Source organism: Apteryx rowi, unplaced genomic scaffold (assembly GCF_003343035.1).
Source record: "Apteryx rowi isolate R43461 unplaced genomic scaffold, aptRow1 scaffold_163, whole genome shotgun sequence".
Classification (NCBI taxonomy): Eukaryota; Metazoa; Chordata; class Aves; order Apterygiformes; family Apterygidae; genus Apteryx; species Apteryx rowi.
Window position 1 is genome coordinate 1,299,980 of NW_020447897.1, and position 24,254 is coordinate 1,324,233.

The window sequence follows — 24,254 nt, forward strand, 5'->3', positions numbered from 1 at the left end:
GGAGCCCAGAACTGGACGCAGTACTCCAGATGTGGCCTCACCAGGGCTGAGGAGAGGGGGAGAATCACCTCCCTCCACCTGCTGGCAACACTCTTCCTGATGCACCCCAGGATACCAGTGGCCTTCTTGGCCACAAGGGCACATTGCTGCCTCATGCTTAACTTGGTGTCCACCAGCACTCCCAGGTCCTTCTCCACGGAGCTGCTTTCCAGCACGTCAACCCCCAACCTGTACTGGTGCATGGGACAGGACTTGTTTTCCCTGATATATGAAAGTACTAAGAACAACAACATATATCCTGGTATGTTAGGTTCTGTGCAACCAAACTCCGTAAAAGTCATAAATTCAATGGACATACAAAGGATCATCTACTACAATGCCAAAGAGTAATCACCAATACAGTGCTGACTCTCAAATAACCATATGTAAGTAAAAAGGCAGTGACAATGGTCCAGAGGAAGGAAAGTCTTATCTTAAATTGATCACTGAAAATCCAACAGTAATCACTAAGTTTCACTAACAGAGTAAAATTGACTTCTGCTGGGAGGACAATCAGCACTACTTCCAGTTTATTTGCACATTAGCAGAAACACTGGTCATTTCCCAGAGATTAGGAGCTGGCTAGAAATAATCACTTTGTAAACTACAGAGTTTACAGAGGGCACCTCATACCCTGATGCATTAACACAGCTAAGGCAGAAAGTCATTAATGTGCAAAAGTTATCTTGTTTATAAAAGCATGCCTTTACATTCAGAAGGAAGCATCTGTAAGACCTCACGTTCTTCCAAACTTCTACATACAGGTTCCATTTCATACAGCAACATGTATTTAACTACCAAGCACCACTGGAGAACCCTGAATACCATCCAGATATTATTGACTATTATGACAATCCATTTCTGATAATTTCTAATATACATGTAAATTTTGATTTTTAAATCAAAGGAGGGCTGTACTCTGGGCACTTTTAACACATTTTACATGCCACAGCCCTTGAAAACCCTTTTTTCAACCATGAATGTCCTTCCAGCAACAGCTAGTAAAAGATAAAGGGAACAATTTACATCATGTCACCCTTCATTAACATGCAGTTAGGTTGGCTGGTTTTGAGGGAAAGAGAAATATAAAGAGGGGGCTGGAAGTCGGCAGGAAATGGTAAGTCACCTTTCTTATTTCAAAAAGGTTGCTTAAACCTAGATGAAAATGGGTTTTAGTGGACTGAGACAAACATTGGTTTAATACGTATCATAACCCAGTGCATCTATGAATTAAGAAGATATTACTGTAACCTTCACACTCCAGGCATAAAAAAATCTGTTCTGATGAAGAAAAACAAGACAAAAGACACATTGTCTCTTATTTTTGGGATGTACATTCAGATTCTGCGGTTATGTGAAGTTCATTTATCACTTAAATGGCTGAACACAGTGCTGAAATATTTCTGAACTGGTAACAATTAAAGGAAACTTTTAATTTAGTATAATTAAATACAATAATCATCTGCACTTTGAAATCAACCTATGAAGCAGACATTTTGCATAACAGATAATGCATTTTTGTTTAAATCCTCCAAACGTGTTACCTCCACTCACCCCTTTCCAAAATACTGAATCTGAACTACAGAATTTAGTCACGTTCAATGTCCCAACTATGAGAAAATATCAGTGGAAGCTTAATAATACAACTATGCTCTCTCTCTCTCATTGGTAACATCCTTCTAGCACTGTGTGTACTTAGAATTATCATGAAAGAGGTTTTTCACTCAAATCTTCCTAAACCCCAATAGATGCTTAAGCAACCAATGTGCAGTTGCAACCAAATATGAAGGTTTAAAGCAACACACGTACTCTTTGGTCCAGGATTAAGTCTCTGTGGAGCTCAGAGATGAGAAGACTTTCCTCTGGGGCTTTTAAGACCTCACAATCACAAGACCTGCAAATTCCCAACCTTTCTGCCAAGCCATATAAGCAGTTAGTTTTAAAATACTACAAAAAAGGAAAGTCTTGCCCAAATACTGTAAGCTTTCTGTGCCTACAAAGATCTTTATTACTTTTTTTCCATTGCGTAAACTTTTAGTACAAACAGACTGATAATCTGAATGAGGTCTTTTAGAATTTGAGCTATTCTTTATAGAACTTTAAGCTTTTGATCCTTCTATAGAGCATGCTTCAAAACCTGCTTTCACAGAATCACAGAATTGTTGAGGCTGGCAGGCACTTTTGGAGGTCATCTAGTTGTGTCCCTTTGCTCTTTCCAGTCAGGGTCAACTAGAACTAGGAGAATGTCTAGTCAGGTTTTGAGTAACTCCAAGGATATAGACTCTGGGCAACCTGTTTCAGTTTTTGGCCACCCTCACAGTAAAGTTTTTTCCTATGTTCAGATGGATTTTCCTATGTTTCAAATTCTGCTTATTGCCTCTTGTCCTGTCACTGGGCACCACTGAAAAAAAACTCTTGCTCCATCTTCTTTATACTCTCCCATCAGATATTTATAAGCACTGATAGATCCTCCCTGAGCCTTCTTTTCCCCAGGCTGAACAGTTCCAGCTCTCTCAGCCTCTCCTTCTATGACACATGCTCCAGTCCCTACATTGTCTTCGTGGCCCAGTGCTGAAGCCACTCCAGTAGCTCCATGCCTCTCTTGCACTGGGGAGCCCAGAACTGGACACAGTACTCCAGATGGGTCTCACCAGTGTAGAGTAAAGGGGAAGGATCACCTCCCTCCACCTGCTGGCAATGCTTTATCTAATGCAGCCCAGGACACCACTGGCCTTCTTTGTCACTAGGGCACTCTGCTAGCTCATGGTCAACTTGGTGTTCACCAGGACCCCAAGGCCTTCTCTGCAAAGCTGTTTTCCAGCTGGTCAGCCTCCAGTGTGTACTGGTGCATGTGATCATTCTCTCTCAGGTGCAGGACTTGACATTTTCCCTCTGTTGAACTTCATGAGGTTCATGTTGGTCCATTTCTTCAGCCTGTCAAGGTCCTTCTGAATGGCAGCACAAGCAGCTGGCGTATCAACATCTCCTCCCAGGTTTGTATCATCTGCAAACTTGCTGAGGGTGCCCAGGTCATGAAAATGTTAAACAGTATTGTACCAAGTATTGACCCTTGGGGTACACCACTAGTGGCTGGCCTTCAGTTGGACGTTATGCTGCTGATCACAACCCTCTGAACCTGGCAGTTGAGCCAGTTTTCAGTCCAACTCACTGTCCACTGATCTAAGCCTTCAGGTTGTTGGATGTTATAGGAGATAGTGTCAAAAGCTTTGCTAAAGTAAATACAACATCTATTGCTCTCCCCTCATCCACCAAACCAGTCATCTTATTTCCCCTTCATAAATCCATGCAGACTACTCCCAAACACCTTCTTGTCCTTGATGTGTCTGGAAATGGTTTCCAGGATTATTTGGCTCCATCACCTTCCCAGGGATCAAGGACATGCTTCCATCTCATCCTCGGCTACTAGTTTTCATTCTGCATTTGAAGTGCTGGCTTTTGATCTCATATGATAATTCTCCTTTTCTCTGACATTCTTTCCCTATTCCTGGACTCATATAAACCCAGATGGCCTAATGCTGTATGTGTGAAGGCCATTCCTTCTTATTCTCATTTTCTCCTCTGTATAGATTAATGCAGTAGCGTGGCCAAATAGTAAACACTCCATTATCTGGAACATCAGGAGTTCTCAGATGGTGGAAAAATACCAATGATTCAGATATCATATGTCATGCTGGAAGCCCCAACTAAAATCAAGCATTGTATCTCAACTCCAGAAAGCAAAGGGCTTGTAAAAGAGTACAGAAATGCATCATTTGTGTTGTACCAAGATAGCCCAGACCTGCCAGGGCCTGTTTGCTTGAAACTTGCCCAAAAGCTGTTACATTGCTCAGTAGATTCTGGAAACAAAAAAAAGCTATGATCACAGCTAATACACCCAAGAAACATAAACTAACTCCACATGGGGATGCTTTCATCTCTCCAAACCCACCAGAGAAGGAAAAGACTTGACTGAATTTCCAGGCTGGGCTAGGCAAACCCAACTCCCCCTACACAAAGTTGCTCAAAGAGCAACTGCTCATATTTTTGAGAGCAAATCTCACTGTGACTACTTTCTCTTCATATTTTCTCCACTTGCAAACTATTGCCTTGTCTTTACCTCCCTGCTACTGCCTCTCAACTCAGTGATACAAGTTATAAGCACTTTACAACATGTATGTCAATACATTAATTATCCTGTTTGCATGAAAATAAATTGTGCCATACAAAGTCTCTTGTATCAGTGTGAAAACATTACAGTAATCTACAGATCAAAGCAGTTTAAAAATTATAAAATTTGTGTTAAAACAAGACCCAAGTGTAAACACTTTATGAAACCCTGTTAAATCATATTTGGATGAAGGTGGGGAAATGGATCATTCCAAAAGGGAGCAGATGCAGACTGGCTCATAATATCCACCTTACTGTTCATTCTCCAATTCCATCTAGGTCCAGCAAAATGACTAGACTGCTTTCATGTTTCAGACATCTATCTGTACCCATTTTGAAGTCAGATTAAAAATATTACATGGATTTTATTCATACTGTCAGCTGCCAACATACTAAGTAAAAAATTCAAGCTTTGAGAATTAGAGCTAATGGCTTCAGCATACTCAGAGACTTTTGATTGGATTTGTTCCCGTTTCAAATCATGCTGTTCAGATATGCTTTATTAAATCATGCTATATTCAGGTAAGTTGCCCTGTTCCTCTAAGTCTGCCACAGTTTATCTTAAAGTGTTACTTTGATGACTTCCTGCTACTTCTTCAAAGAAAAACAGCTAAATGTAATAAATAGCTTTCTCTAGAACATTAAGTTTGCAGAATAAGGACACTCTAGGTTTGTCAGTAAAATGGGTAAGATGACATCATCATTCTGAAGTTTTCCACAGTTTTAGTCTCCTGAAAAACTAGCAGAGCTCAAACTTTTAGGACAAAGACATTTTACTTTATGGAGATTCCAGTCATTCACTAGTGAGACTATAGAAAGACATGTACAGAAAGGGTAAGTTTCAGCAAGCGTTGAATCTAGTTTAAAAATTAAATAAATAAGAGAATAGACAAAAGTGCTAAGGTCACCTGTAAGTCAGCAGGACTCTTATATAAAAGCGAGGCTAGACCTAAGTAGCTCTTCTGTACCAAGAAAAAGATACATAATCATAAGACACAATCATTTGTATCACAAGGTACAAATATAATGAAATAGAAAAGGCGGAAAGGACTTAATTTGGGGGGAAAAAAAAAGATGGATTCCAATTTTCACCCTTCTACACACTGTCAAACACACTGACAGTATTTAGCATAATATTTTAAGAAAAATTCAATTACTTACAGATACAATTAACTGTTTCACAAGTTTAGTATCATCGATGCAATCAAATGCTGCCAGCAAGACCAAATGAGAGAATTCACCCTGCAAAGGTGGGACAGCAGAAAGGCTCAAAGACATGCAGGCAAGTTTTACATATATACTAACTAATTCATTTAGAATCAGCATTTGTAACAGTTTGTCTCAAACATGACACAACCCTTAACCAAATTCTGTCTATTGTCTGCTTTCTCTCATTCTGTTCTTCTCTCTAAAAGCAGTTTGTTATGAGAAGCATGTTGTTAAAATAGAGGTAGATCAAATTAATCCGCTATTATAAACTCATGAATTGCTTTGTCATATGCAAGCTATTAATATAATCCCATTTTGTAATCACCATTTCAAATCACAGATTTGCTTTACAGGAATAATATATAGAGATTTTTATTTCTATGGTGGATTTGCCTACAGCTGAGATGAATTACATACTGTATTTTCAGAGAGCATGTCTCTAGCATGTTCAGATCTACAGATCAAGGGTATAATCCAATTCACCTTTAAATCACTGAGACTCTACATGAAAGTTAGGTCAGACCTTAACTAGCTCCAATATTGTTTTAGTTATTCAGCCACTGCCTCATATGAAAGCAGTGTATGTGTTCTAGATTTTTATTATTTAAAAGTATAAGAGATTTTATACTAAAAAAAAGAAAAAGAGCAGCAAGTCATTCATTCTGGTATTATAAAATTATGAAGGGAAATGTTATTTCGATCATGTCAACTACTAATAAATAGAGCAAAACAACAACAGTGAAGAAGTTCAAAAAGTATGTCTTCATGGTTCCAATTTTGCCTAGCACCATGAAATGTGGTTGCAACTGTTACTCTATTGGTACCGCAGTCTCCACTCATCTTATTCAGAAAAGTAACAGATTCAGATTTTGTCCATTGCCTGTTTTAATATCAATTTTTTTTTAACATTTTGAGGCTGCCTGACTTAAAACTTCATTGAGCATTTTCCTAATCTTTTATAAGAAATACAGATATTCAGATGACCTGTCCAACAACATCTCTATTACTTCATTTTTGTTCCTTTTCTGTATGCAAGTTATTTTACTCCTAACAAGTTAACCAAGGAGTAAGATGAAGACACAATATGAAGAGGTACTCTAAGCTATCATACTGCTCTCTTTCTGCCTCAACTGGCAAATAACTTTCCCATTCATTAGCTGAAGAAAAAATTAGAATTGAAAAAAATAATTAGGACATATAATTAATTACTATAGCAACAACAAGTTAGAAATCAAGCATAAATATAAAGCAGAAATTAAACAAAGCAATTTCTTCCACCCAAACATTTCAGCTATTTTACTTCATGATATTACTGCATATAGTGCTTACAATGAAGCTTCTCATTATGACCCTGTAAATATTCCAAAAATTTTATATATTTCATATGATCTGTTACACTATCACTAGTTTAAACTTAGTTTTATTAAGATCTCACAGTTGTTTCTAGCATCAGAATACATACAAATTAGTCTCTTAACTACCAAATCAGTGCCGTTTCACAGACTACAAAATAAATGGCTACTGAACACTCACCGTTGCTATTTTTTCAATATATGTCTTCATGGTTTTCACAATGACTTTTCTGTCCTATGGAAAAGGAAAGGAGAAACTCCAGTGAGCCTTTAACACTGATTTTGAAAAACTAAACTGTTACAGCTTCAAAAATATGACCTTCTGTCTGTTTCCTAAAGCACACACTATGACTAAAGTTTAAAATCTATAATATTAGTGAAGACTTTAGAAACAATGTGGTGTTAGGAACACCTAAAYTGTGAGAAAAGCCTCAATTCCAGGGAGGTTCTGTGAGGTGTCCACAAGTCCAGTCCAGCACTGGGAGACCCTCTAAAATGGCAAATTAACCCCCCCACCCCCACCCACATAGATATTCACCTATATCCTGACCATTACTCACAAAAGAATGCAATTCAGCTCTTCATTTGGAAAGAAACCTATCCAACAGTATAAGGAGCAAGGACTCCAGTGTCTTGCAAAATCCTTTACTAGCAAAATTTTTTGCAGACAATTTCTTCAGTGCTTGTACTTTTGGCTCCTACAAGCACTGCTCAGTCTCCTTGTGACCCATTACGAATCCACAGTCTTTAGTAACTTTTTTTTTTTAAATACTCTTTAAAAAGGACACTATTTTTATAGGTCTTTATTTTCAAAAGAATGTTTTTCTTTTTGCTTACACAAAAAGATGAGGCATTATTTTAMTTCCAAAAGAGCTGATGGCATCCCTTACACCTAAGGTATTTCACGAGACAGCATCAGCAGTTCTTGAAGAAGAAACTCTAAAACACAGTTCTTATAAAATTTTATAAAGTCTTGGAATTTCAAAGCCAAATGTAAATCCACATTATGACTTCTACAGCTGCCCTCTCCCTACTGCCAATTTGACCTACATTAAGAAATCTATAGAAAGAACAAATGACCCATAATCTTAAAACGTAAAAGCTTTATGTGTTAACCCCAAGAACTCTGCTAAAAGCAAAATGAGATGTTTCCACTATAAAAGATCTCATGTAAGCACTGATCCACAAAAATCTACAACCTACATTTGCCAATAGGTAAAGTGGGTCCACTTTTTAAGCTTGCTCTGAAAAAGCGTAATGGCATCAGATATCTGCACTGACAGAAGGACCCTTGTGAGCAATCAGATTCATGTAGTCTCAGATGTGACTATCATTAAACAGGGCTAAGTAGACAGAAACTGAACAATACCTTGGGAGTACCATGCCATAAACAGTGCATAGCTACTCGGGCTCCATCATGAGTGTGTGCCAGGTAGATGACAGCTTCCCTGATAGCTTCTATCATTTCCTGAGGAAGAAAAGACTACATAATCTGAGGAATTTCTTGGGGGGGGGGGGGTAGGAAGAAGCATGAAAGGAATTTATTCCACTCATATCACTGGGTCTACAGTACCACTCTCATTCACCTTGACCTATGAAAACTGGCCTCAGAAGAGTGCAAAAGGCTGTAAATGACATAGGCTTTCCCCCTTCAGAACTACACTATACATTGTCTTGCGGCAAATCAGAACTGTACTGAAGCCTGTCAGTTGTCCTAGTGCAGAAAATTCAACAAAAGGTGTTTAGAATCATCATATAAATTAAAGGAGACAAAGAAAACCTGTATACTTAGGAAGAAAAACTGTGAAGGGATACAACTTACCTATAAACACATACACGTGTCAGCCAGAGAGAAAGGAGAACTTAAGCACCAGAAAAAACAGGTTATAAATCAGCTATAACAAGATCCAGTCAAAAGTTAGGTGTCTTATCAGAGGAGTAAGGGTCTAAAATCATCTGACAAGTAACACCAACCAATATAAAAACTGATTTCTAGATACAATTTCTTTTCTGACATGGGGCTTCCATCCATCTCCTTTTCTAACCCTAGTTTCTTTCAGGTCCCCAATCAAAGGTTCCAAGCATTTTACCATTTATTCTGGAACTGCTCAATCACAACATGATGCTACCATGCGTGCACAAAAAGCCTAGCAAGAAGTAAGAGATATGCCCTTACTCCCCTTGTCTTGGAGCGGAAGAACACTGTGAATTCAGGGGCATTCTTTAACAAAGTAGTACAGCAAACCATGCACAAGAACCCTGAATTAAGATAAAATCTGGATTCAGAATAGGACATGAATAGGCCACTTGTTAACAGCAACAAAGAAGAGTTGGAGTTCAAACTAGCAGAAATAGGAAAGACACAGCAAGTCCAGAAGGGACTACCTGACTGCCTTTAGGTCTGGAGTGTATAGGATGGTGTATAGTCAGGATCAGAATGAGGCTGACAGACAGGGCTTTACAACAGATGAAACCAATGGGATACCAGCTTACACGGACATCACTTTACTTGGATAAATTTAGGTCTAGTTTTTGCAAGAGTGAATGGAGAAAGCTTATAACTGGAATTTAATATACAAGTGATGAGACAAGCTGTATGCTTGTTTTAGGAGGAGACAGAAAACAAAGCTTAAGGATGCTGAGGAAAGGGGCCAAATTGATTATCCTTTGGTCAAAGGGTTTTTGGGCAATGGGTAGAAGACACTGAGAAATTATATATTGGAAAGTTAAATTGCTGGAAGCAATGCCTGTAGCTTTACATACACCTTATTTTCCAGCTATTGAGAAGGACCATTTATCAAATACAGAGAAAACACTGAAGTCAATGCATTAGAAGTTAAAAAAAAAAAAAGCAAGAAAAAACAACCCCACTCACCACAATCACTATTGTTTCAGTGTGAAAGTTCACTGTAACTCTAGATCTCCATATAACACCATGTCTCAGTCATCTATCTGGAGTCACCAGTTGTATAAAACTCCTAAGCATTCCAGTATACTATTTTTTCTTTTATTTATCTTACAACACTTGCACGACAGAATTCAAAACATTCCATTGAAATGCAAAAACAAAGCACACTTACAGATCTTTGCTTTGGAAGAGCATGAGTGAAAAAGTCCAAAAACACTTTATGTACCAGTGAGTGTTTTATCACAGCCTCTCTGTATTTTGGGAAGAAGAAAAAAAGGAAAAAATACTAACATAAACAATGATTTTAACATAAGTTGACACTACTTCATATTAAAAAAAATCTGTCACAGTCTTAATGTGGTATGCAGTTATTCTTCTAACAAACCTGAAAAAAAAAAAATACACCTTCTTCCCTGAAAGTCAAGTCAGCATAGAAATTCCACACAACTTATTGAGAAGAACACAAAGTCATTCTGAATGAGATGTTTAGCATTTACAATATGTGGAAAATTCTACCAGAAGTGATAAATTCTAAAGCCTGGCACAGTATTTTCTCCCAAAAGACCACTGGGGAAGCTTATCTAATCATGCATTACAAAAAAATACCACACTGTTGGAGTTCTAGAAAAAAACTTTAGTTTATAAAACCGGAGTTCAAAACAGTGTAAAATATTCACGATGTTTTGGAAAGAATCATAGTTAGTCACTATATAATCCAGCAATTTTACAGCTGAAAAGAAATAACAGTATCACTGTCATACCACAGGCTCAGAAACGCACACTTACTTTTGTGCCATTGGTGTAAGAATTTGTTTCATTTCATCCAGAATGGCCTCTCTCTTTTCAGGCTGAGCTTCTAACACTTTATCCAGTGTTGGGTCAACTGGTGTCTGAAATGAGTGTCCAGCCAGAAGTTTAATGATTTCCAGTGGGTATCAGATTTCACAGAAAATGGTTTTCTTTAGTTCACAGATTTTGACTGAAAAGGGACAGTACCTCAAACACTTTATATCTTGTACAGAAAGAACTTTCTGCAAAACGAACATTTTTTACAACTTAAAAAATAAACTGTTTATCTACTGTGAATATGTCAGAAGCTATATACCTAAAACAAGTTTCTACAAACTGTATTAATGATTAGCAAACAAAAGCTACTTTTAGGCTCTGAACTGGTTTCTGCCAAAACATAGTTAGCTCTTCATGACACTATCATATACAAGGCAAAATGGACTAAAATGGCAGTGCAGTAAGGGACTTCTGAGCTAAGGCAGAAATCTTGCAGGACAGCATAAATGTCAGGGGTAGGACTCACACCACCTCAATGAACTGGGAAGCTAGCGGAGGCCCAGGAAATTCCAGTCCAAGGATGGCAGAGAGGAAAAAGACTATATATTTTAAATATAGAAGTATCTTCTGGTATCTAGTCTAAACATTTACAATGGTAACTCTTCTAAGAGAATCTGTTCTTAGCAGAGCTGTCTGAGCAGACACAAAGTGAGAAGAAAAATATCTGTTAAATACAGGGGCTAGGGGGGGAACAGATGACAGAAACCTGTAAAGAAACAGTAACAGTATGGTTCAATAAAGCCTGAACCTTATCTCAGAAAGGATGACAACTTCAGACTAAGCACTAGGATAACTGCAACTACATGAAAAGGAATTTTATCAGAAGAAATAGTAGGTAAGACAGGCAAGATATTGTTAACATAATACTTTAGATACTAAAATACCTTAGACTAGAAAGTGTTAAAACATCACCTTATAAACCTGGAAAGTGTTTCCATACAGTTCTTCTGTTAGCATATTCCTTTGCTCCAAAATGGCTTTGTCATTATATGCATATTCCACTACAGCAGATGCTTCAGCATGACGGAGCATTTTTCTTACATGGCCTTTAAAACTTTTTATTATTTCTGCAACTTGAGGTTTTGTCCTGTTTCACAGGAAAGATTGATAGCAGAAGTTAAAACATCAAGAGCGAGCTGACCTATTAATAGTTATACTTCTGGAAGCATATTTAGGTGATCAAATATTAGTATAATAACACAGGAAATACATGCACTTAGATCAGCTTTATGGCATTTATCAAAAGATGGTGAAAAAGCTAGCATTCTGGAGAAGTCAGGAGGGATGACAAAGCGGATATTTTCAGGGAAAGAAAAGAAACCTCCAGAAAAATCACAATAAAGCCTGTATCTAGTTTTATGACACTAAGGATAACACTGCTATTAGCTCAATCCCAGCAGATTCCCATAGGAAGATTATCAGTCAACAGTACTTCAAGATGAGTAACTGCAGGGTAAGTCACTGTCAGCAAAAAACATGCACAGGACAGGCTTGCAAAAGGTATAACAGTTAGATCCCTCTGTACTTAGAAGAGTCTAAAGACTAGCTCATTTGGGCATAATGCTGTCATGTTACGAAGATGGCTGAAGAAGCAAAGAAGAAAGATTATGGTGGCGAGCCTGGGTAGCTAACTTCCATAAATCCAGCAAATATAGGTGAAGGAAGATGAAAAAGGAGAAACATCAAGCAGCTAGAGGGTAGACCAGGCAAGAACAAAAGTCTGCTTCTGCACTACAAAGTACAGAAACCAATTTTAGAAAGCAGAGGGTAAATTCTGCAGAACAAAGGATGCTTTTCTGAACACTACAGCTTCAAAAGTGATTGAGCAGAGAAAGTCTTTACAAACCAATTTCTATTTTTCAGGCAAAGACTGACTTTGAGCATGCTTTTGTGCATTTTCAGTGTATTTTCCTCAATGCTGTGCACAGCTTTAGCATTACTTTTTGCAATAGGAAAACTGCTGCCAGCAGTATCAGCTAGTCTCCTGCCTCATTACTACTATAGAGACATATCCAGAAACTTATTTTTTCATTAATAATCAATGCATTATAGATTAAGAGGAACATTCACACCAGAAATGAAACAATGCAAGTGAGACCTAAGCAAATTCACTTTTTCATACTCACCCATACATAAGAAACTTCTTCACAATATTTCTGGAATATTTTGACTTGCTCAACTCTACAAGGCTATCTAGAAGAAGGGAAAAAGTGTTCAGCTGGCTTTTATTTTTCTTTAAATTATCTCTACAAAAACAAGATGACATTATTCAAATAAGTTTTCATAGCTAGCTAGGAATGACATGTCATTTCAATAGAAAATTGAAAATATTCAAAAGAAAACAACTGTGGAATCATCACTTCTCTTAATGCATACCGACAACAGTAAAGAAGGTTGCAAGTACAAAGTTAATGGGAAAAAGTACCTTTTAGTTCTTCAAACGTCTCTTGCCTTTGCTTGTCGTTACCATACTGAATAAAGCACTGGATCACTCTAGTTGAATCATGGGCAAACGCCAGCTGCAGGACACAAATATTTTATTTATCCTAGGCCTTTCATATGGCATTATGATCCAAATTTGTTTTAATGCATTTGATCTCTGATACAGTTTTATGCCACATACAGCATGTAATACTAACTATAAAATAGTCAACTGCTTACAACAAATTCATTTCTAAGTATTTTTACTGTCGTAAGAGTACTCTACCAACATAATACAAATAGTACTTGTAGTTGCTGGCAATGAAGGGCAACTGTAATATGCCTCAGATATTTAATACTGACAAAGCGAGAATGAGTAGGAGTGATCGTATGTTCCACTTTGGCATAGGACAGCAAGAATCACTTTAGAATCCGGTGACATATATCTCACTGCAAACTTACACATTTCAAGAGTTAAGCAGAAACAGAAAGACTACTTAGCATAGCAAGTATCAGGACATTTCAACATTCTTAAAAGGAGCTTTTGTGAACTTGAGTAGTCTAATTTCATTTGTTACAGTGGCATTTCTTTTTCTTACACTTTTAATTTTTCCATGAAGTAGCTTTTGTAGCTCATTCATTAGCTTTTCTCGCTTCTCCTTATCACATTTCTTCCTAAAAGCAAACAAGTAAAAGAATTTTAACTGAGGAAGTGGCTTTTTGATAGTATGATTCAGTTATATCTATAAATTAAAAAGTGAGACCATAAAAACTAAAATGAAATTAGCTCCTGCTAATTCATTAAAGCTGTGGCTAGATATAATTAAACATGTTTCAGTTTCTAGGAACTAAACCAGTTTTTCACATTTTAAAATGATCTTCTAAAGTAACAATAGCACTAAAAAAAAATTTTTAGCTCAAATCTACAGTCACAGTTACTAATGTCAGCAAGACACTGAAGATCTGTATGTATCTTATAGCCAAAACTGGGCAGTAGAGACACTTGGAACATCACAAAATAACTCCTCCTTCTGATGTGGGGCCCCAGTCCTAGAATTACACCAGCCCAGACTGAATACGTAAACCCTCACAAAAAAAGAAAACATGTCGTGATCAGACTGTCAATCAATTGTATTGCTCACACTTCATGATTCAAAGAATAAGACAACTTGAGACCCAAAAGAACTCCTGTTTTTATATCAGTTTGCACTTACTTAAACATTTCTGCATAAAATAAAAGTGATATCAATACTGACATTATAGAAAAAGTGATTTCTAGCATTATGGGTCATCATACTTTACTTCAGTGCTCTACAGAAATGCATCTAATGTAATCACTCACCCATGGAGTTCCACTATAGATATATGCTTTCATAAGATTATAAGAGAAAAAAGTATCTCTTTGCTACCACAAGACTTATGACTAGAAGCCAACTGAATGAAAGAAAGAAACCATTATTACCTTCTCACAGTTTCCCATATTTGCTTTGATTTTACAATTATGTCATAATTGCTTTTGTCATTGAGTTGTCTGCTTTGCTTTAATTCCTTCCTTTTCTTTTTGAATTCATTCCATTTAGGCTTCTTAGAATCTGGCCCTGAAGATAAAAATAAATACATTTTTATAATAGGAGAGATACAAGGGAATCCTCTATTGGCGTCAATTGTAGTAGCTCTGTGACTTAAATTGCTACCAATTTAGGATCTTTGCCTATAGCTACCCAGCTAGCTAATATGAGTGTGCAAATACGTAATAGGTACGCTAAGCTAGCAATTTCCACTTCCAGAATACTGGAAGCACAAGGCAAACACGCAATTTTTCTCAACGCTCTATCAAAGGATGCATCTCAATTAAACATCGTAATGGCCTAAACATTGACCCAGGATGCACCTGCTACTCAATGACTGTGCAGCCCCAGGTGATTCTCCCTTTTTTCTTCATTCTGTTCACCTATGTAATTTTCCTCTCTCAAAAGCACCCTGATTTAGAGATATATAGCTGAAATCTCAAAGAAAGGAAAGATTATAAACTAAAACCTATTGTAGTTCCTCCTTTTGAGGTCTCTGATAACATCAAGACAAGTATTAAAAAGTAATGCTAGTAAGAGTTTAAACACACAGGCCATAAATATTCCATGTCTCTGATCTCACTATTACCATCCATCTTTTAAGATAACATAACAGAAAAAGCCCCAAAATACTTAACAGGATGAAAATAATGAAAATAAAGGCCACAGTTTACAATCCATTGCCCTGCAATGACAGACTATACACACAATTTACAGTTTTATCCAATACCTTTCTCAACAACGCATTCATGAAGTTTGCCAAGATTATCATATTAGTTCATTCACAGGTTTGAATACAACCTCATAATACAAATATGCTGCTAACAATCATCCCATACTCCTTTCTTATGTAAAGCCTTATATGTTAGTCCTTGCACACCTATCTTTTCAGTCAATTTGATACATTAAGTAGTAGATTTTATTATACAATAGTTAGCTATACAGTGCTACACAAGCTTAAGTAACTTTATACAAAATGTCACAAATGAGTTAAAAAAAAACTTCAGACATTTGATTTTAGTTTTATTCATACCTTGACAAAAATTATCACCTTATATTACATGATTTCACAGAAGCAAGTCATGCTACCTAGTACTTCTAGATAGAACAACATTAAGCTCCATAAATTCAAGACAGGATCTTTAAAGCACTGTTTGCTGGTATTCAACAGCACGTATTTATTTCCCTTGCCCATTCAAAAACCACGCTCTCTTTTAACAAAGTGTATTTTAGAACTTCTCTATCACTTGTCCTACAGAAATAGTGACAAGTGAAAAACAGTAACATCTTGTTTTGAGAGCAACACCATTGTACAATACATGGCAGCTTTCACTTATACATAACTGTTTACTTTTTTTGTTTTTAAAAAACAGATTAATATAAATTTCCAGACAACTAGCAAATTCCATACATAAAGCCATTCTTAAAAAACCCCACAGATACACTAAAATAAACAATCTCTTTCCCTCTCTTCCCAAACAACTAACATGTCTGTACAAAACTTCAGAATCCCACACACAACAATCTAGTTTTCATTTTATGCTGTTTATGGTCAAGCCTCCTCATAGGACTTGGTTTCACAGCAGAGAATGAACAACATAAAAGTGATAAAAACAGATATTTAACTTTTAAGTGCTTTGTTTTTTTAATTTAGCCTCTCCACATAAACACAAAAGTAAAATGTAAAAGCCAGTTATAACATCGATGATGCTTTTTTTTCTTCTTTTATACACATGACTAAGTAGCTTGGACTGGAGAGAAATACTATAAAGAAGGATAACAACTTTGTTTCACAGATTTGTATTTATGTTCCAGGTAATTTCATTAGACAGTTCTTTTAGACTAGAGAATTTCTGCTCTAAGACAATCTCTCATCAACTTTGTATTTTCCAGATTTGTGTAAAAACAGTCAGGTTCAAGTTAGCCACTCAATACTACCATTAAAATAACCAGAGCTTTATGATAGCATACCAACAATTTAAATTTGCCACTGCATCTTTACTTTTGACTTCCAAGAATATTCATAAATGTGACTTATGGATTCTCATGACTTTGGCCTCAAGCTTAATTAGATTAAGTACAACTTTCCACAGGAAAAGATTAAATGAGTAAAAACTAAACTTGGAGCCATTCAGCCGAATTGAAAGGCAAGACCAAGGTAAGAAGAGAGAGGAAGTTCTAGATGAACAGTGTGTTTACCAGAATCTAGTGTCCATGGGTATCCAGGCTTAAAAATCCACTCACCTTTCTCTTCACCATCCTGGAGTTTTCTCTTCTTCRCAAATTTTTCTGATTGCTGTTTATTCTTGAATTGTTTGACACTAGCTTTTCCAGGTCTTAAGTTTCCTTTCACGAATTTCTTGGAAATGGATTTAGGCTTTCCCTCCTCATCTCCTTTGTTATGAAATTTCTTTGGAGGACCAGAATCTAGTCACCGACAAACAGAGTATGTTATCCCAGAGCTAATGTGGTTTCAAAGCAATACACTGTTATTATCACAACAACTATGACAGACTACTATGCAATATATAGCAAGAATGTTAAATCCCATGTTTGCGGACAACATGCCATAAGCACTCTTATGTGCTTCTCAAAACCAGTCTTTTTCATCACAATCCCTGTGTCTTCCAGTTTTCCAAATAATTCTTCGAGGCAGAAGTATAATGGCATACAATAATAATTCTAAACTAAGAATTTCACTATTCTCGGCATATCTTTGAAGTAAGCAATCCTGCAAACACCTATTAATAGCTTATGATCACAGCTGTTTTGAAATCTCCAGCTTAAAACAGAACAGAACAAGTACTAAATGACATTTCCTCATTCCTAATCCACAGCACTTTTTCCATCCTAGCTTCAAATCTCAAACAAAACTTTTAGGAATGCAAAAACTAGAAACAAGAAATTATGAATTTCCAATTTTGATCTAAACCAGTACTTTATGTCAACCAAATGGAGTTGAAGGGTTGCAAACCAATCTATTTCAGCTGTTTATTTTCAGGTTGATTCTTCTTAGTCAGCATAGCTTTAAATGCAAGACAGAAAACACAAATGTTTGCTATGCACTACATTAATCATTCAGCCAGCTCACTTCCATAAAGAAATCTTTGTCTTCTTACCATTATCTTTTTTAAATTTTCTTTTTCCATGCAGTGCTTTCCCACGAGGCACTTTTCCACCTTTCCCTACAAATCTCTTTTTATTTTTGGCTTCCATTGTGACAACACTGCAAAAATGGAATAAAAACCAGCATCACTGAAACACCCATTCTTCATCGCTGATAACGTGAAGAAAAAACAACCCACCACTCCCTGAAGATCAGTTAACAGAGTTAATGGAGTTGAACTCTCCTCCCTGGTGGTCAGTGATGTAACGCGGGGCAGCAACCACGAACTGCGGCTTGGGAGGCTCAGACTCAGGGCACCCAGCGGCTGCGGGATCTCACCCTCGGCCGCTTTCAGAGCTCATCGAGACAAGGACAAGGGAGCCCGAGCCGGTGGCGGTGACAGCCCTGCTTTCAAAGGCTGGTTGTTTTATTCTACCGGCTGACGGCCGCTTCCTGCTTTTTACTTTCCCGGTATTTCGGCGAGCGCCGCGGGCCCCCGGGCCGGGCGCCCGCCGCGGAGAGCCGCCCGGCCGACCGTTGCCCGTAACGGCCGCCCCCGCCCGTTCCCCCCTCGCCCGGTGCCGCCGCCACTCACCCCACACGTGCCCGCCCCGCCGCCGCCGCCGCTCGTCCGCGCTTTGCGGCGCCTCCCGTGGGGGACGCGGGCGCCGCTCCCATTGGCTAGCCGTCGGCTCCCGCGCGACGTTGCCGAAACACACTGCCGTAAAACGCCGCGCGGAACCGCCGGGTCGCGCCGAGGGAGCCGAGTGACGCGCGCCCGCCCCCACCAATCGGCGGCCGCCGCGGGAGGGGGCGGGCGCGCCCGTTGCCAGGAGACGCCGCAGCCCGGTGTAACGGCTGCGCGTGAGGTGCTTGCAGGGACCGAGAATTTGAACGATTTGGCCGTGACGGTCTTTGAGTTTAGAGAGAGAAACGAAGATTTTTTCCTTGCTGACGTAATTACGGTTATTATTTGGGTAATGCCAAGCTGAATATTCTGTGACTAAATCGTGCGGGCTCCCTCAGCAGAGCCTTAGCGCATATACACCTCATGGTCTTTAATCCAGGGCTTCGCCTCACTGCTGCAACGTTTATTTCTGGGCTTGGCAAGTACATTTCTCTCTGCTATATCCAGGGCGTGAACCCGCTGTTCTGAAGTCGTCGCACCACTTTTTGGAGCACATTGATCACTTAGTCTATGTGCTCTGTCACTGAAACTCCTTAGTGTCACACTCAAGGAGCTGTGTGGCCCTTTCCTTCCTTGCCGGTTCTTACCAGCTGCCAGGATGGCAGTTCCTGCTCCCCACTCAGCTGGTCTGAGTCGTCAGATTACGATAGTGCCCTCCAGCACCTTCCAGCCATCCATCATCCTACCCTTCAGGCTCAGCAGAAGTTCTGGGAGGCATGAGACAGCTACCTCATTATCATACCTCAAACTCTTCCTTAAAAAAGCCCTTTTCTGTAGCACTTCGAAGAAGCCTCGGAAAGAGTAGGAAATTGGTAGGAAGCTGTCCTGTCTTCTGACTGGTCCTGCCTCATTCTTCATATTTCTGTCTGCATCTTTTGCTTTCTCATCCACTGACTCTTTTCTCATAGCTAGGCCAGTAGACCTGTAACCGTCTTTTTGATTTGAGTTTGCTCAATGCGCAGCATAAATAAGATCCTGGCTTAAAAATAAGGTAACGAACTGCAATACAAATTAAGTAACAGTACTGCTGCAGAACACCAGATGGAGTCATTACTTCAAAATGATGCAAATATGTTTGGTTGTGTGAAATGTCAGTGTCACCTGTTTTCTCATATTCAGCTGTTCAATGAAGTCGTCACTTCCAAATGGAAAGGGAATCCCTGTTCATAAATGTGTCTATTATTACACTTGTGCCATTACAGTAGCTATGAAAGGAAGTCAGACCTTAACAAATACTTCTGTAGTACTGCCTATAATATATTTGGCTAAAGAAGTGATGCAGAGAGAAATTACTTGATGGAGTAAAGCTTTTTTTTTCAGTACAGTTGGTGATAGTATTATTTTTCTTTTATTCCTCTTCTGGGAAACACTTAGTAGTAACTTGCAAAATAGAAAAGAACGGTCACAGGCAGAATTAGGGTATTAAGTTTTCCCACTCCTTGAAACATTAACATAGCATCTATCATAATTACATCAAAATTGTGGGTTTAAAAGAATGAGAGAAAGAGTAGTTTGAAGCTTGGTTTAAACCAAGGGTGTAATTTCACAGGGTTCCATACTCCCAGTCCAAATGCTTTGCATCATTTTTTGAAACTATTTCTTTAGGTATTTTAGATGTCTTTTCTCCACCTATAGTTATTTTCCCTTTTTTTTTTTTGTTGGTTTATTTTCAAGAAGAAAGACAATTGGAAAATATATTGCTATCTTCAGCTTATTTGCTATAATACTCAGTAAAAGAATATCTCCCACAGAAGAAATTGGTGAAAATTTTGAATGTCAGCCAGAGATTTCAAGTGAATCATCTTACAAGTTTTATCATTTATCTTTTAAAAAAGTAATTACAGATATTTTAAAAATAGATAAAACAGGCTATAGTTGTAGAAGATAGCTCTTGACCTGCTCAGGTCTCCAGGGTATTCCTATATGTGTTGAAAGTCCTTTTATAGCACAGATGTTTTTATGTGTGTTTTTATGTCTATTTTCATCTTTTTCTGGATACTGTTTTAATTCCATGGAGATAAAAATAATTAAAAGGAAATCAAGAGATTAAAATTCAGAAAAGTGAATTTGTAATTTGCTTACAAGATATGTAATGGTGAAATTCATTTTCATCAGTTTGTCTCTCTACTAAGAGTCTGATCTCAAGATGCAGATTTATATCCAGATTCTTCTAAAATTGTGCCTTTCTTGCATAACTATGTATCACTGCTCAAACACATGATTTTCAACTTTGTATTACAAACATGTTTTGGACTCCTTTAAGAATGTGGTCCTGTCGCTAGATTTTTTAAAACCAAAAGAAGGAACCAGCTCTTCATCAGCAAAAATAAGCAGTATGAATCCCAAGAGCACGAACATGTTTCACAGAATAGTCACAGTCTGGACAAGATCATCACAAAATGTCTAAAACATTTCACACAGTGCATCCACATCCATACAGATTTGTCAGTGCAATAAAATTGCTGTGGCAGTAGCATAAACAGTACTAGCATACTTACAATTGGAGCTACTCCCTGGCATGACACTATACTATTCTGTCATTGGCTTCCAGTTCAGAGAGATCTATGGTAACTTCAGTTGTGCTGAAGTTCATACCACTTTCTTTCTTAGCAGACTGTGAAGAAATAAGAACTGTGATAAAGATAACAAGAAGTTTTAAAATAGCATATACCTCATGTTACATAAGGATTCACAGAATTACAGTATTTCTGCTATCTAGTTCTAGCCAAAGCAGAATTCTGTATTGTCTGTAGTAAAGATATCAAGAAAACAGTAACAGAGAGATGTTTATTCATGCATTTGTTAACATGACATTTATCTGAATGTTTTCACCATCTATAAATATTCTGGCGCCATGACACAATGGATTTAGCCTTCCTATTAAGGCAGCTGCAGTGAAGAGTGCAACAGTGGTGTGCTCTCTGGTGCCTTGTGTCAGGTCTGCTCTCTTCAGTGAGTCTCCTTGGACAAGGCCTCTCAAGGTGACCTGAAAAGCTGTAAGGGAAATGGAGTGAAACCACATCCATAACCTGACTTTCCCTACTGCCAAAGCAGCACGAGAATAACTACCATAGAAGACAGCTAAAACTGCCTCATTTCATTTTTATTTTTAAATGGTACTGATGGTACTCAGTTTCTGAAGACAGCTAAGTGCACCTTGACTAAGTTTATATATTATAATTTACATTATTTCTGAGGAAACAGACTGTTCTGCTGTCCTCCTGAATGGATTAATTACCATGGCTTTCAGCTGCTCCTTTCCTGTCATTCTTCAGGATCCTTTCTGGAGGGAGCATCACACTAGCTCAGCCTTTCAAATCATCTCCCTCTTTCCAGAGAACGTGACACAGACCTCTGAGTTACAGACACAGCCAAAGCCATTTGTGCCTGTGCTGATCCAGCTGCATTGTGCCAAGGACTTCTTCTCAGCATCACTTTTTAGGGACTGTAGGAGAGATGATCATTAAGCAAGTCAGCCACACTGGGCACATACTGCTCTGCCTAATTAAATCCATCCCTTTCCCTATGCAAAAACCTCCTGTTCTGTACTGCCAGTTGATGTATAACTGAATTCTGCTGCCCCAAAGGATCCCTAAGGATGGGGAGCTAGAGATAATCTGGAACTGGTATCTCCTGAGTGAGGTGCACTGGAGAGGCCACTTATTCCTGCTGCCAAACAGCAGTAGGAAACGGTGGTGACAGCACATAATTTTTTTATCAGTGACCATTCCTTCCCCTGACAACAGGAGTTGCCAGCTTCCACATTTGAATTCTTTTCCCTGATGGTGAAAAGGGCAAGCCTGGCTTTTCAAGACTACACCATAAACAAGCAGGCAATGGGGTCATGGATATTTCACTGCTCCCCAGCTGTCTACACCCTATTTTGCTTTTGCCCATAGGTGACCCCAGCTTTTGTTCATCATAAGCATCCTGTGATGTCCTAGCAATGCATGCATGCTCGGATTTTTAACTTCTCAACTCACTTAGAATTCAGTGCAAGGATTTTGTAAGTCATCTGTGCTCAAAAAGATAATGAGAAGCATTTTTAAAGGAATGGTAAATTCTCAGTAGCAATTAGTGCTTCTTACCCTGGGATATCTGGTTACCTTGAGTACCACAAACTAATTTGCATTCATGGTGTTTGATTTCCTTACTTAGTGTGTGTTAGTGAGGGAGGATTCAGTTTCTGATAATTTTCTGTAGTATAAACACTTGGTAGAAGTAGTAAAACTAATGCATCAGTCACCTCTGAAGAAAAATAACAGGAGGGCTTCCCAGGCATCTTGATACTGCTCATTTGCCATTGTTTCTGGTTAAATGAACTGACAAAGTGTTTCTTCTACATGACAAACTTCAGTGAATTATATTTCTCTTTTTCTGAAGTAGACCCAAAACACTCAACTGCAGTCATTCATTCTTGTTTCTGAAGCCACTGTTTTGAGGGTGGATGGAGTGTGCCAAAGAACAAGACTCTTATGGTGTATGTCCTACCATTAGTGTTCCTGGGAGAACTTCTGAGAATTTCTGAAGTCCAGCATTATAGATGAATATTGTGAGTGAAGGCTAGCACATTTTGCTGCCTTTTCTTCTTGTACTATTTTCCATTAAAAGATTATGACTGCTCCCTGATCTACAGGTTCGCCATGCCAGAGCCTACTTTACTACTATATATTGGGAAAGCACTGTTCACTTCAAATTCTTTGAAAATTCCACCTAAATTGTGGCAAAACCAGATCCTTCTTCCTGCTCTCAACAGGCACATACCAGTTATCTGATATATTAGCAAAGGAAGACCCTTGTTCTGTTTCGGTGTTTTTTCAAAGAATGTACCAGGTTGAGTACTGTGCTGTTTCCTGAACTCAAGCTTGTTTTATAAGCTATGGTACTATCATCTTTTATTACTGCTTATATCAGTGTTACTGTATTAACATATGAGGATCTGTGTCATGTTAGCTCTGGCAGCTAAGTCTAGCAACCAGCCATAAAACTAAAAAGTTTGTTTCCCCTTCCACCACCAAAAAAATGTTAGTAAAAAAACTAAGATTGCTTGTGATTTCTTCATAAATACTCACAAGAGGTAGTGGTATCTATGCTGTTCATCATAAATCTGACTACATAAAACATAGTGATTTGGAGTGAAAACTGTGAACGCTGGCTGTTGTTCAAACAGAGAGTCTATTAAAGAGAAGTTTTACTATCATAAGGTCCAGTGCTGTTGATCAGTGCTTTTGCTCACAGCAGTTATCCTGATCCACCACAGATCTAGCTACTGCCTGTCTAGCTAAGGGATGCACATTTAAATCTTCTTGCAAATTAACATCCCAGCATCCTATTCTATGCTGCAATATGACATACCTGGCAAAGGGCTAGCCATCCAAGGGGGATACAGTCACTAGAAAAAAACCTGGTATCTTTACACTTTCCGCTCCTTTGTATTTGAAGTTTTGTTTTCTTCACTTTAATACATTATTTTTTTTTCCCTGTAACTATTTCTGTGCATCTGAATGTGGGCAACTACAATCACTGCGGGTCAGACCTGGGGAATTGAAACTAAATAGCTTATGTCAGCTATTTGGGTAACATTTAGGTCCTCAAGCAACAAATTATTTTTTCTAGCCAAAGACTCTTACAGAATTGTTGTCCTCCATTGGACTGACTGTTTTCTTCTTCAGCTCCTTCTCTTCTTCACAGTTTATCCTTCCTCAGTTTTAACTCTGGACTTGCATCAGTGCAGAGCTGTAAAAATATATTATCTAATCAAGAAGAAGAAAAAGGGCCACAAACGGCCTAAGGAAGACTAAAATACTTGCTGTCCCCCCCCCCNCCGAAGGCATGCAACTTGAGAATAAAGTACAACTCTTAGAAACTTAGCTAAGGAAATTAACACCAATTCCATTGTGTGTTTCACTGCAGTTATTTCCAGATGCATCAAGATTGCTTTTGGGTGTCA

The 24,254-nt window shown here is 38.2% G+C and overlaps 1 protein-coding gene across 5 annotated transcripts in view; it reads right to left on the minus strand.

The window, feature by feature from the left end:
* PUM3 (pumilio RNA binding family member 3) overlaps positions 1-18,246 on the minus strand; it is a 28,559-nt gene extending 10,313 nt beyond the window's left edge. For 4 of the 5 annotated variants that reach the window (XR_003252520.1, XR_003252521.1, XM_026060009.1 and 1 more), the window contains exons 1-13: positions 18,212-18,246; positions 17,630-17,736; positions 16,755-16,937; positions 14,405-14,540; positions 13,542-13,617; positions 12,947-13,040; positions 12,648-12,714; positions 11,434-11,608; positions 10,462-10,565; positions 9,848-9,926; positions 8,137-8,235; positions 6,949-7,002; positions 5,368-5,448 (exon numbers count right to left, since the gene is read on the minus strand). Coding sequence is in view for 3 of the 5 variants with exons in the window: in XM_026060009.1 (XP_025915794.1) it covers positions 5,368-5,448; positions 6,949-7,002; positions 8,137-8,235; positions 9,848-9,926; positions 10,462-10,565; positions 11,434-11,608; positions 12,648-12,714; positions 12,947-13,040; positions 13,542-13,617; positions 14,405-14,540; positions 16,755-16,937; positions 17,630-17,726 (1,245 nt within the window). In the remaining 2 variants the exon portion in view is untranslated. Of the gene's footprint in view, positions 1-5,367; positions 5,449-6,948; positions 7,003-8,136; positions 8,236-9,847; positions 9,927-10,461; positions 10,566-11,433; positions 11,609-12,647; positions 12,715-12,946; positions 13,041-13,541; positions 13,618-14,404; positions 14,541-16,754; positions 16,938-17,629; positions 17,737-17,815; positions 18,080-18,211 lie in introns of those variants that run through there. The other variant, XM_026060010.1, reaches the window with a different exon arrangement.
* Positions 18,247-24,254: the final 6,008 nt, after the last annotated feature.